This window comes from Berghia stephanieae, chromosome 7 (genome assembly GCF_034508935.2).
Source record: "Berghia stephanieae isolate SIO BIC M18660-M18661 chromosome 7, UCSD_Bste_1.3, whole genome shotgun sequence".
Classification (NCBI taxonomy): Eukaryota; Metazoa; Mollusca; class Gastropoda; order Nudibranchia; family Aeolidiidae; genus Berghia; species Berghia stephanieae.
This window is the reverse complement of record NC_088366.1, coordinates 57073047-57088046: the sequence shown is the minus strand read 5'-3', so window position 1 is coordinate 57088046 and position 15000 is coordinate 57073047. Positions and strand designations below refer to the sequence as shown.

Here is a 15000-nt window from a genome sequence, read left to right as displayed (position 1 = left end):
AACATTAGCTTTGATACTACATATAATTTGTCTCGGAAAAATGTAATAAATAGGCAATGGGTAAAAGTAACCCCGAATATATTTCGAATATAGTCGGTGTTAGGATTGAATGAGTTAAACAAGACGCCAACCGAAGGGTTGATGAGTCAGATTCATCTCAATAATAAACTCTTCCGTGGTTTAGGCCACTTTGCTTAATTGCTCCAGTGTGCTCCACCCGTGGGTGATTTTGGGGAAAATATGATTTATGTGCGCATTAACTTTTCGAATGGAGAATGATGAAATCTTCCTCTTTTCGATAATTATTTCTGTTTTCGGTGGTCTGTCCATTCTGGCCTATAAAATATTAAATTAAATTTACTTTTTTTTTTATTCTTCTGTCCACTAAAGAGGCCCAGATCTTTTCTGTCATCATCTTTGTGAGGTTGCTTTCTCTGCTGTGTATCTGCGTAGCCATCGTTAAGGTGGTAGTAGTAGTAGTAGTAGTAGTAGTAGTAGTAGTAGTAGTAGTAGTAGTAGTAGTAGTAGTAGTAGTAGTAGCAGTCGAGCATCGCCTGACACTGACCAAAAATGACGTCAAAATACCAGTCTTTGGCCACAAAAGAAAACAAATCGTGAGTGATATTCAATAGTTCAACCAATGGGACCACTTGTTTCCATGAGCACTACTAACGACAACTCACTAGGCGGTGCAAAAACTAAATTATAATGACGTCAAAATGCCAGTCTTTTTGGGTTTCAGTGTCAGGCTATAACATAACGATGGCGACGGTATTTGCCGATAACACACAAGCACGCTCTGCGTTCGACTTGTTCTATTCTGTTGATCGATCTTTTAGTTTGGGGGTCTCATACCCGGCGACTACTGTATTCCAATAATAGGGAATGAGATTAGCGGAAGAGTAGCGTCCCTTGATTGGACGTCACCCATAGTCTGTGACGTCACCGGCGGAAAAGTTATTCGAGAGAGAACGTCATGTTGGTTGTGCGCATGCGTCTCTCGTCCTCGGCTTCCCGAGGACGAGAGACGTATGCGCAAAACCAAATTGACGTTCTCTCTGTAAGGTGACGTCCAATCAAGGGACGCAATTCTTCCACTAATCTCATTCCCTATAGTGGTTGGTCTTAAGTTTTTGTAGCATATTTCTTTAAAGTAAAAGTAAAGTAGTACCATGGGGTCCGAGTTTATACACGTTTCTATGGCGTGAAACGAGCAATAACAGTTTCTGGTCACCCATTAGATAGGACGCCAGTCTATCGCAGAATACTTTCCACCAGATCATAGAGAACCAGATATCCAATAACTGTTAGCAGAAAAAAAAGTCTCGACCTCCCCGAGATCTATCTCGAACCCTTTTGCGTGTGGAGCATGTTTTTTTGATGGGGTTCTATTTGCACAGTCCACACAGTTCGAGTAATCTATTTGATGCTTGTTTCTTTACAATTTGGTTAACCCTCTCCTTACCACCTGTAGCAAAATCGTCACATTTGTTACGACACAAATGTGACCCACCGTATCAAAGCGGTATTATGTCGGGATCCACTCGGTAAGGGAAATTGAATTCATAGCCACAAATATCCAACTTGGTTTTAATTTCTGTACGTTATGCTGGAGTATAAAGACTATTTCTTGCATTGCAAAAACTTCTAAGCTCCAATTTCTATCTCTAAATTCACTTCTTGGGGTCTGAATCATCCCGACATAATACCGTTTGGAGACGGAGGGTCACAAATATACATTCTTTCTTATTCAGATTTATTTTGTAAATCACAATGTTCTTTGTTTAATTGACAAGAACATAAAGTTGTTTTGTAGAGAGATAGTTTGGGTTTAAAAACTCAATTTTTCTGCTGGGTAGGCCTACCATTTTGGGAAAATACTGAAAATGATCGGTAACGAAAGGGTTAAATTCGTTTTCTTCTTTGGAAATTCTAAATTTGATTTATATTCTATTCTGTATGGCAAACCCTCTAAAATCAAAAATACACATTGACTCATTTGGGTCCATGTTGTATATCTCGATACATACAGTATAATCTAAACAAAACGTTAACATTTTGGGAACGTGATTTGCATTAGAAAAGAGTCATTTCCTTCTGTTTGAATAGATACATCCACTCCTCTGACAAATACAATTTTTCAAGTTGATCCCGGACTTGGTTTATGGCTGTTTAATCGCGAAGGCCTCAGCTAAGGGTGTCGTTTATCATTTCTGGAGGAAAGATTGGATTGGGGGAATCGGGGTTAATCTCTTCTCTACTTTTGTCCAGATTTGGAATATGATGATTATTATGTTATTTTCCATGAAATTTGTAAATGAGGTACGGCCAACGTATAGTCATTTGCAGGTCTGATAATCGAAATGTTTATAGGATCATCATTGTTGTAATGGAAATTATCTCAAACCAACGTAAACGTTTGTTTTTTTTTTTTTTGTGTTTGAGGGTTTTACGGCGCTTGCAACACATTAAGGTCATATCAGCGCCAGTAAAAAGTTGAAAATGGGATAGTAAATAGTTCTAGAATTACAATTAAAGCATCCAAGAAAAGGTAAGACAAAGGGGAATTGGTTCAAAAGGGAACAGATGTAGATTCCAAGAGCACACTATCAGTGTACTTAAATTGAGATCACCTAAAAGTCTCATCCAGACACAAACACAGGTCCCCACTAAGAGGAATACACTCAAATGTTTACAAATCATATATAATTCATAAATAAAACATAATAGAGTGCATAACAGAGAGATGATTTACAAGGAAAAAAATATCATCTCCCAAAACTAACTATACATTTGACTGTTTCCCTCCCAGCCAAGGTATCCGGTCAGGGCCAGGACAAAACCAAGTAATTTCATTCCAAGACAAAGACAGAAAGCATGTTGGAAAACGGACATAGGGGGACAGAAGACATAGAATGTACCTCCCTGTCCACTATGGGAGGTCAGGATCCCCACCCAGCCAACGTAAACGATTATTGTCTTTTACAACTAGACATGTCCATGATTAATTGAGTCGCTTTGTCAGACCTTCAAGTATATGAACGTCGGGCACGTTGTATGATTCATCGGAATGAAAGATAGTTGAATGTGGCTGGTGCTTTGGCAGACCTGTAAATATATGAACGTCGGGTACGATGAATAATGATGCATTGGAATGAAAGATAGTTGAATGTGGCTGGTGCTTTGGCAGACCTGTAAATATGTGAACGTCGTGTACGATGAATAATGATGCATTGGAATGAAAGATAGTTGAATGTGTCTGGTGCTTTGGCAGACCTGTAAATATGTGAACGTCAGGTACGATGAATAATGATGCATTGGAATGAAAGATAGTTGAATGTGGCTGGTGCTTTGATCTGACCCGTCTCCTCAATCCGTTATGTCGGGGTGACTGAGATAGCCAAAAGTGATTTATAATTATTTTAAAAAAGGATGAGCATTTATATAATATTAGTTTGTTTCTCTTTCAGAAATTGTGATCTTTTTTTTGAAAAATACAATAGGGAATGAGATTAGCGGAAGAGTAGCGTCCCTTGATTGGACGTCACCCATAGTCTGTGACGTCACCGGCGGAAAAGTTATTAGAGAGAGAACGTCATGTTGGTTGTGCACATGCTTCCGCGAGGACGAGAGAGAAGCATGCGCAAAACCAAATTGACGTTCTCTCTGTAAGGTGATGTCCAATCAAGGGACGCTACTCTTCCGCTAATTTCATTCCCTAGATGAACATATTATAAATTGGCTCGTATTTCCAGGTATAAACTCATTTTTCAACAACCTATCGCTTCGACAAAATACAAGTCCTAACAAGAGAATTTATCCTCAGCAGTATCCATTAAACGTGCTCAAAGCGCTTTACAAGGTGTCCTGACCAACAGCAACACTTGAACATGTAGGACGAGACATGACGCTTGTAAGGCGAAAGTACTTTTTTTTTTCGACAGAGACAACGCTGTTAACGGTTATGTTGTCAATTCGATAACAGAATGTGATTAAAGAGCCTTTTCCAAGGAATGAACTATGCGCCACTCAGAGCGGCAATCAACTCCTGGACCTTACGATCTGAGGGCACATCGTATGACCACATAGCAGCATCGTGGACGGTGGAAGAGTCTGAATTCATATTGCATATGTATATAGAATATAAGGCAAGAAATGTTAATATGATGGGAACATCGTTTACATTAGAGAAAGATCATTTCTTTCTTTTTGAATAGATAGATAAATTCTCTCTTTTGACAAATGCAATTTTCAAGTTGCCCTCATATTTGGTTTATTGCAGATTAACCCTCTCCTTACCAGCCATTTTGAGGATTTTCCCCAAAACTTCACACCCAACTAACACAAAAATATATTTTTATCACTCAAACACAATAGCAGTAAAAGTTCTTGCGTTATATAATTTCTTTCGCAAAACATGATGTACAACATACTGTTCAATTTCTTTAAATTTTATGATGTACAAAAGACATTTGAATAAGAAAATTGTTAGTTACATCGTAACAAATGTGACGATTTTCCTGTGGGTGGTAAGGAAAGGGTTAAATCACTCAATCCTAGAGATTTTTGCTACTTTTCAAAATTGGAAAAAATTGTATTAAAAAATGAGCAAGTACATAGATAAATTTATTTAACTACCATTATCATGTAAAAACAAAAAAACATTATCTTTGATACTACGCCTATAATTTGTATCAGAAAATTGTAATAAACAGGAATAGGGTAAAAGTAACCAGGATAAACTACGGATATAGTCGGTGTTAGGGTTGAGTGAGTTAATCGCCGAGCAAGGAAGTCATTAATAACATAAGATTTATTTTATCCATCTTTGTATGGACTTATCAGTTCGAGAGAGAGAAAAAATACGCCTTTTTGCAACGGCACCATAAGATCCCGTCGGATATTTGATTGTTTGTTTGTTTGTTTTTAAGGGTTTTACGGTGCTTCTAATACATTTAGGTCATATCAGCGATAGTAAAAAGAAAGAAATTTGGATAGTAAAAACATTCTAGATATCCAAAAAAAAAAAAGGACTTGAGGAAAAAAGTAAGGCAAAGAGGAAATGGTACAAATAGGGAACAGATGTAGATTCCAAGAGCTCGCTATCAATGTACTTTGAGATTACCTAAATGTTTCACCCAGACCCCAGCAGAAGGTCCCACTAGGAAGAATACACTCAAATGTTTACAAGTCATGTGTTAAAAACAAAATAATAACTGTACATAACAGAGATGATTTACAAGGAAACAAATAAAAATATCATCTCCCAAAACTATAATTATACATTCAACTGTTTCCCTCCCAGCAAAGGACTCCGGCTAGGGTCAGGACAAGACTTAGTAATCTCATTCCAAGACAAAAACAGAAAGCAATTGGAAAACAGATACAGGGGGATAGAAGATACAGCAAATACCTCCTTGCCCACTATGGGAGGTTGAGAACCCCAACCAGATCCCGCCGCCTAGGCATGTCATGAAGGAATATAGATAATCCATCTAACATGATGTCTGACGTCAACAGGGATTACCAAATCTCCAGCAGAAAAGATTGAACTAAAGAATCAGGGTTAATCTATTCTATAACTATGTCCAGATTGGTAATAACGTGATTATGGTATTTTCCCCTGAAATGTGACCCACCATCTCAAAGCGGTATTAAGTCGGGATGATTAAGATGCTGAAAATGGAATTTGTAGCCAGAAATATCATGCTTAAGTTGAATTTATGTGCTTTATAGAGGAGCAGGAATATCATATTTTATTGTGCTAAATACCAACGTTTCATATTTTTGACTAGTTTAACTATAATTTGACTTTTTAGCATCTGGTCCATTCTCTACATAATACCGTTTTGAGACGAGGGGTCACAAATGTGTCGATATGATCAACACCTGCCTATTTTCAGGTCCGATAACCCAAATAGTTATGGACTCACAGTTGTAATGGAATTATTCTCAAACCACCGCAAACGTTTGTCCATTACAACAATGGATATTCACGCACAGTATGGGCTTATAAAGTCAAAATATAGATAGTTCGAAGATGACGTCACTCAGGTCTTTGTTATTGTTTTTTGCCATCCGCGTTTATGAGTAATGCTCACTAAACTGTAATAACCCGACTATAAACGTTCATGGATACACACAGTTTTGTGTGTTGGTCGGTTATACTTCCGGATGGCAATGTTATGAGCTTCTTAGCCAAGCGCACACTATCTATACGGTATTTTACACGAAGGGCTCGATTCGGCTTTAGTTTGACAATCTAAAACACAGTTTTGCCCAAGAGGTAAAGTAGATCCATCGTATAGAATCTGTGAGGTCGATGCCTCTCATTTGTTGGTCCTTTATTGTTATATCATTTTGGTCAGATCTCAGGACTATAGATAGAAAGGAGATGACGTCACTCGGGTCTTTGTTATTGCTTTTTTTTGCCATCCACGTTTATGAGTAATTTTCACTAAACTGTATTAACCAGACTATAAAAGTCCATGGTTACACAGAGTTCTGTGTGATGGTCCGTTAAACTTCCAGATGGCAATGTTGTGAGCTTCTTAACCAAGCGCATACTAGCTATATTGACTTGAAAGCCGAATGACCGTGTCTGATCGTAGCCATTTTTAATTTATAGCCTGACACTAGAACCCACTAGAACTTATCTTTTGACGTCATTTTTTAAAGTTTGCTCAGCGTTTAGTGAGTTGTCGTTAGTAGAGCTCAGGGAAACAAGTGATTCCATTGGTTCCTATTGTTTAAACGGTCAGTGTTGGTGAGTATCTTCTTTTACCACATACCATCAATTTCCACCAACCGCCAGCGGACGTGTTAATTAAGGACCGTTAATTCGATACTCAAGAAATTGTTAAGAGACGAGAGAGTGAGGGGGCACGAGGGAAGTATTGGATATTCATTTAGCGGGAAAGAGGTAAAAAGGGACGCCCAAAGACAAGATGGTTAGATAGGATAAAGGACGATATGAAAGAACTGGGCCGGGAGGAAGATGATGCTATGAACAGAGATCAATGCTATTATGTGCTATCTCTAGATTGCTATGACCGAGATGCGGCATTCATTATGGCAACCCTGCAAAATGCGGGATAAGCTGAAAGAAGAAGAAGAAGAAGAAGAAGAAGAAGAAGAAGAAGAAGAAGAAGAAGAAGAAGAAGAAGAAGAAGAAGAAGAAGAAGAAGAAGAAGAAGAAGAAGAAGAAGAAGAAGAGGAAGAAGAAGAAGAAGAAGAAGAATTCGCTGCTCAAGAAGGGATGACGAGAACCATATTTCTACCCACAACCTAAACGTTGAGATATTAATATAATTACATATGTGACCCTTCGTCTCGAAAAGGTATTATGTCGGAATGAATTGGACCCGGAAAAGTGACTTTTGAATTTACTATCAATTTAATCTGTAACATAACAAATCAAAACAAACCCCAAGTTTCATGTTTTTGTCAATTAATTCAATTTTTTGCACCCAAGTCATCCCGACATAATACCGTTTAGAGACGATGAGTCACATATTATACGACTCGCCCATCAATATTATTCTCACATGAGCATTGATCATTTATATAACGCAATATCCACGTTTAGTGTTTTACATCCAAGAGATCCCCATCCATAGCAACACTTAACATGGAGGATGATGAAAGACTCTGCGATGGACACCCCAAGGAAAGAGGAAGCGAGGCGACCCCAAGGAGACTTGGAGACGTACCGTAGAGAGGGACATAAAACAGAGAGATCTGTCTGTCCCTCGAGATAGCCCCCAAGAATAGCTGCTGACAGGACCAGGTGGAGATCCCTTGCATCGCCTCAAGTACCAGCAAGCCCGGAGAGGATTGAGTGAGTGAGTGATAATGTCAGCAATCATTCAGAGCCGAGTTCTAAAGCGTGAAACGGAAAAAAGAAAGTGCTAGCTATCCTTAGGATAGGACGCTAGTCTAGCGCAAAGAACATTCCACCCGATCTAACAGACCTAGCTACCCAATCACTGTTGGGTGGACAGAAGGGTCAGAAAAATTCGCGACTGCACCTGGGATTGATCTCAATCCCTATGATTGTTATACGTGTGCTCTACCAACTGAGCTATCAGGAACCCGGAGGATGATGTTAGAAGATATTTAAAAATATTTTCGACAGAGGCAACGCTGTTAACGACCAGGTATTCATTTTACACCTCAAGTCTGCTGAGAAACTGTGAGTAAAGAGCCTCTTCCAAAGACTCAACTATGCGCCATTCAGAGCGGGACTCGAACACTGGACCTTTCGATCCGAAGGCAAGCGTCATACCACAAGACCAGAAAGCCGCGCAGCTCAGAATGAATGATCCAGGTGAAGAAAATAATTGCACGGAATACTCTTCAACAGTCGTAACGTCACTTCCTTCCTAAAGACGTGGTAACTTAGTAACACTGGCTCTAAACTATCCGAACAACGGCGGACGCCCGTATGAAATATTTCCCCGGCGAGCATAAAAGCGTATCCAGAGGGGAAAAAAAAACCATAAATTTTATCATGTTTTGACTTTTACACATTCTGATCACAAGGCATATGAAAAGTTCTAGACAGCATGAAGAATAAAAAGTAATGATTTTCTTTGTTTAGAACCAAGATGGCCGCCTTTGCCGGGCGGCGTGACATCAGACTATTGAATTCAATTGGCCATTCCCTCTAAATCATAGGCTGGCATAACGTAGATGACGACATGTAAAAAATGTTGAGCTTTTATATATCGCCATATCCATTAAACGTGCTCAAACGTGCACTTTACAAAGGCCCCCTGACCAACAGCAGCACGAAAGATATGTGACCCTCCGTCTCAAAACGGTATTATGTCGGGATGATCCAGACCCCAAGAAGTTAATTTAGAGATAGAATGATGAGAAATTGGAGCTTAGAAGTTTTTGCAATGCAAGAAATAGTCTTTATACTCCACCAGAACGTACAGAAATTAAACCCAAGTTGGATATTTGTGGCTATGAATTCAATTTCCCTTACCGAGTGGATCCCGACATAATACCGCTTTGATACGGTGGGTCACATATAGAACGGAACACGATGCCTGTTAGGCGATAATACAATTTTTCTCCGATAGAGACAACGTTGTTAACGGCCAGGTATTCACTTTACACCAAAGTCTGATGAGAATCGGTGAGTAAAGAGCCTCTCTCTTCTTAAGACTCAACTATGCGTTGTTAAGAACGGGACTCGAACCCTGGACATTTCGATCCGAAGGCAAGCGTCATACCACAAGACCACAAAGCCGCACAGTTCAGAATGACTAGCGGTCAGTCCTACTAAATCATAGACTGAGAAATCGTAGACGACGACAGCCCATTAAAGCACTTAGCAATCTGAGTATGTGTGTATAGCATGAATTACGATCAGACAGAAACATGCCATTTTGACTGTTTGTTTGAAAGAGTTAGTAGACACAATTTTATCAAGTGTCATCCCTAAATGTGACCCACCGTATCAAAGCGGTATTATGTCGGGATCCACTCGGTAAGGGAAATTGAATTCATAGCCACAAATATTCAACTTGGGTTTAATTTCTGTACGTTATGCTGGAGTATAAAGACTATTTCTTGCATTGCAAAAACTTCTAAGCTCCAATTTCTCATCATTCTATCTCTAAATTCACTTCTTGGGGTCTGAATCATCCCGACATAATACCGTTTTGAGACGGAGGGTCACAAATAACAAAAGCTTTCTTCAGTATCAGTGATGGAGTCGCGAAATGGGTAGGGAAGGGTTTGATGTACTAGGAAAATCAATAGGGAATGAGATTAGCGGAAGAGTAGCGTCCCTTGATTGGACGTCACCCATCATAGTCTGTGACGTCACCGGCGGAAAAGTTATTAGAGATTGGACGAGAGACGCATGCGCACAACCAACATGACGTTCTCTCTCTAATAACTTTTCCGCCGGTGACGTCACAGACGATGGGTGACGTCCAATCAAGGGACGCTACTCTTCCGCTAATCTCATTCCTTATAGATTCCAATAATTGTATTCATCCTTTGCATAAGGTCATCCTTCTCGCACGCACGAACGCACAGACACACACACACACACACACACAAAGAAAACACACACACACACAAAGAAAATACACACACACACACACACACACACACACGCACATGCCATAAACCACGGGCTATAAACGTAGATCAGGTCAGGCTATAACTTTACGAAGGCCACCCTATTAACCACTTTGCAATCAGAGTATGCGTGTATAACATGAATTTCGATAAGACATAAGCATAGCATCTTGACTATTTTGTTTGAAAGAGTAAACAAAATGTGACCATTCGCCTCAAAACGGTATTAAGTCGGGTTGGTTAAGATGGTGAAAATATAATTTATAACCAGAAATATCAGACTTGTGTTGAGTTTTGTATGTTTTATTGAGGAGAATGGATACCATATTTTAGGGTGCTAATGCCTACAATTTATATTTTTGACCAATTTAACGTTTAATTCGGCTTTTGAGCATATGATTCTTTCCGACATAATACCGTTTTGAGGCGATGGGTCACATGGGTCGAGGCGATGGGAGAGGGAGAGAGAGAGAGAGTAAGAGAGAGAGAGAGTAAGAGAGAGAGAGTAAGAGAGAGAGAGAGTAAGAGAGAGAGAGAGCGAGAGATAGAGAGAGCGAGAGATAGAGAGAGCGAGAGCGAGAGATAGAGAGAAAGTGAGAGCGAGAGAGAGAGAGTAAGATAGAGAGAGAGCGAGAGATAGAGAGAGAGTAAGATAGAGAGAGAGAGCGAGAGATAGAGAGAGCGATAGAGAGAGCGAGAGCGAGAGAGAGAAAGAGATAGAGAGAGAGATAGAGAGAGATAGAGATAGAGATAGAGAGAGAGTAAGAGAGAGCGAGAGATAGAGATAGAGAGAGAGATAGAGAGAGAAAGAGAGAGCGAGAGATAGAGATAGAGAGAGAGATAGAGAGAAGGTAAGAGAGAGCGAGAGATAGAGATAGAGAGAGATAGAGAGAGTAAGAGAGAGCGAGAGACAGAGATAGAGAGAGTAAGAGAGTAAGAGAGAGCGAGAGATAGAGATAGAGAGAGATAGAGAGAGAGAGTAAGAGAGAGCGAGAGATAGAGATAGAGAGAGAGTAAGAGAGAGCGAGAGATAAATATAGAGATAGAGAGAAAGATCCTTCAGAGCCAGTCGGCCTATGGCGCCGGAGTTTATTCCGGTTTCTTTAGCGTGACACAGACAATAGCAATTGCTTACTATCCTTCAGAGAGTACGCTAGTCTATCGCAAAGTACTTTCCACCAGATCAAACAGACCCAGCTACCCAATCACTGCTCGTGGACAAGGGGGTCAGAAAAAAATCTCGACTGCAACCTGGATCGATATTGGTCCCTTTGCGGTTGGAGCGAGTGCTCTACCAACTGAGCTATCGGACCCCCGAGTAACAAGATAATTGTGGCAATTGGATTCACTAGTCTGATGTCACGTCGCCAAGCAACGGCGAACAGCCTGGTTCTAAACAAAGAAAATGGGTACTTTTTATTCTTCACGCTGGCTAGAGCTTTTCATACCAGAAATATCTGTCATCTCCAAAATCGATAACCCCCTCCCAGCCAAGGACTCCAGCCAATAATTTCGTTCCAAAACAAACATATATATATATATATATATATATATATATATATATATATATATAGATAATAGATATAGATAGATAGATAGATAGATAGATAGATAGATAGATAGATAGATAGATAGATAGATAGCATGCGCTTGGCTAAGAAGCCCATAACATTGCCATCCGGAAGTATAACGGACCAACACACAAATCTGTGTGTATCCATGAACGTTTATAGTCGGTTTAATACAGTTAAGTGAGCATTACTCATAAACACGGATGGCAAAAAACAATAACAAAGACATGAGTGACGTCATCTTCGAACTATCTATAGAAATTCAGTTGAAAAACAGATATAGGAGAAAGAGGAAAAAGCATTGTGACCTCCCCTGCCCACTGTGGGAGGTCAAAAATCCTCACCAAGGATAAATAGAGTTAAAAGTACTCTGGTCAAAAAGATGAAAATGTCTTTTAAAAAGAAATTGAGCTTTTATATAGAGCAATATCCACTAAACGTGCTCAAAGCGCTTTACAAGGGGTCCCTGGCCAACAGCAACACATAACATGTAGGACGAGACATGACGCCTGTCAGGCGATATTACAAATTTTTTGGGACAGAGACAACGCCGTTAACGGCCAGGTACTCATTTTACACCTGAGTACGGTGAGAGAATGTGAGTAAAGAGCCTTCTCCAAGGACTCAACTATGCGCCGAGCGAGGCTCGAACCCAGGACCTTCCGATCCGAAAGCGAGTGTCATACCACTAGACCACATAGCCGCACATAGCCGTCTATTGTCCGAGTGTGGAGTAATTTATCTGAAAGGATGTTAGCGGTCAAAAACCTCAGCATGTTGCTCAAGGAAGTAATCAGGGAAATAGCCCCATCCCTTCTCTCTACTAATCTATTTATCTATCTATCTATCTATCTATCTATCTATCTATCTATCTATCTATCTATCTATCTATCCATCCATCTAACTATCCATCTATCAATCAATCTATCCATCTATCCATCTGTCTATCTATCTAGTATCTATCTATCTATATGTCTGTATATCTATCTTTCTATCCCTATCTCTCTTCCTCTCTCTCTCTCTCTCTCTCTCTCTCTCTCTCTCTCTCTCTCTCTCTCTCTCTCTCTCTCTCCCACCCATTCATTCTGCCCTCCCCCCTCTCCCATCTTTTAATCTTTCTATAGATCATTAACCCCGACGCCTGTTTTGTCTTTGTTTTTTGTAGTTTTCATTCTGGGAACAATGATAAGCCAGATTGGTCTTTGTGTATCATCATCATCATAATAATAAATTGTGCGGCTATGTGATCTTGTGGTATGACACTCGCTTTCGGATCGGAAGGTCCTGGGTTTGAGCCTCGCTCGGCGCATAGTTGAGTCCTCGGAAAAGGATCTTTACTCACATTCTCTCACCGTACTCAGGTGTAAAATAAGGGGTACCTGGCCGTTAATAGTCCTGTCCCAAATAAAAAAAATATAATATCGCCTAACAGGGGGGGGGGGTCATGTCCGTGCTACATATTAACTGTTGCTTTTGGCCAGGGACCCCCTTTAAATTGTTTTGAGCACGTTTAGTGGATATTGCGCTATACAAAAGTTCATTAATCTTTTTTTTTTAAATCCATTGGATGGATGGCACCTTGCGACATCTGTGACCCACCTTCTCAAATCGGTACTATATTATCGGGATGGATTGTACTCCGAAAAGAGAATATTGGATGAAAATGATTAAACAAAAGTAGAGCATTTATACAGCGCAATATCCACTATACGTGCTTAAAGCGCTTTACAAGTGGTCCCTGGCCAGCAGCAACAGTTAACACGTAGGACGAGACATGACGCCTGTTAGACGATATTACAAATTTTTTTTTCGGACAGAGACAACGCTGTTAACGGCCAGCTAGGTACTCATTAATTTTACAACCGAGTACGGTGAGAGAATGTGAGTAAAGAGTCTTTTCCAAGGACTATACACCAAGCGAGGTTCGAACCCAGGACCTTCCGCTCCGAAAGCGAGTGTCATACCACAAGACCGCATATCCGCACATTATGTTACGCCTTGCTGTTGGTCAGGGTTTCCTAGTAAAGCTCTTTGAGCAAGTTTAGCGGATGTTGCTCCATATATGTGATCCTTCGCCTCAAAACGGTATTAAGTCGGGTTGGTTAAGATGTTGAAAATTGAATTCATAGCCAGATATATCAGACTTGTGTTGAGTTTATATGATTTATTGAGGAGAATGACAACCATATTTTAGGATGCTAATGCCAACAATTTATATTTTTGACCAGTTTAACATTTACTTCAGCTTTTAAGCATCTGGTTCGTTCTGACATAATACCGTTTTGAGACGATGGGTCACATATAAGCTCAGGTTTATATAAAAGCTCAAGTCATGATTATTTTTTTTTTTTTTTAGAATTCTATATCGGTATCTGCTGTCGTATATTATTACACAATAGAAACACATGGGATTAGAACGTGATCACAAGACAGCATAGCCGCATTATGTTACGTGTTGCCTTTGGTCAGGGATTCTTTGTAAAGCTCTTTGAGCACGTTTAGTGGATGTTGCTCTATATATGTGACCCACCGTATCAAAGCGGTATTATGTCGGGATCCACTCGGTAAGGGAAATTGAATTCATTGCCACAAATATCCAACTTGGTTTTAATTTCTGTATGTTATTCTGGAGTATAAAGACTATTTCTTGCATTGCAAAAACTTCTAAGCTCCAATTTCTCATCATTCTATCTCTAAATTAACTTCTTGGGGTCTGGATCATCCCGACATAATACCGTTTTGAGACGGAGGGTCACATATAAGCTCAGGTTTATATAAAAGCTCAAGTTTAATTTATTTATTTATTTTTTTTTTTTTTTTTTTTTAAATTCTATATCGGTATCTGCTGTCGTATATTATTACACAATAGAAACACACGGGATTAGAACGTGGGTGTTTTAAATAGAGTAAGTATTTTAGTTTTGTTTTGTTTTGTTTTGTTGTTTGTTTTTTTTTGTTTTTTTTTTTGTTGGGTTTTTTTTTTTTTTTTTGCCATTCACGTGGAGATTGGTGGGACTGGCTGGCAAGTTACATCGACACGTGGCTAATTATAAATTTTATGTTTTTTTGTTTTTTTAATGAATAAAACTCAGTTTTGTATTCTCTATATTTTTTGAAAATATTTCTTTTGTTTTGGTTTTGGTTTTGGTTTTGGTTTTGCCGCCTTTGTTAGCTTTTTTTTTTTCTGTTTGAAATTTTTGTAGTTGTTTTTCTAATTAATTTTTAGATTTGTTCTTTGTCTGTTGCCTTTGTTTTGTGTGTGTGTGTTTTTTTTGTTGTTGTTGGGTTTGTTTGTTTTTTTTTGTCTTTTGTTTTTTGTTTGTTT

At 39.3% G+C, this 15000-nt stretch overlaps 1 protein-coding gene across 1 annotated transcript in view; it reads right to left on the bottom strand.

The window, feature by feature from the left end:
- Positions 1 to 4018: 4018 nt before the first annotated feature.
- Positions 4019 to 15000, bottom strand: part of LOC144976593 (uncharacterized) — a 46903-nt gene continuing 35921 nt past the window's right edge. The window contains exon 3 of the mRNA XM_078920887.1: positions 4019 to 4113. Coding sequence (XP_078777013.1) covers positions 4019 to 4113 — 95 coding nt within the window. The remainder of the gene's footprint in view (positions 4114 to 15000) is intronic.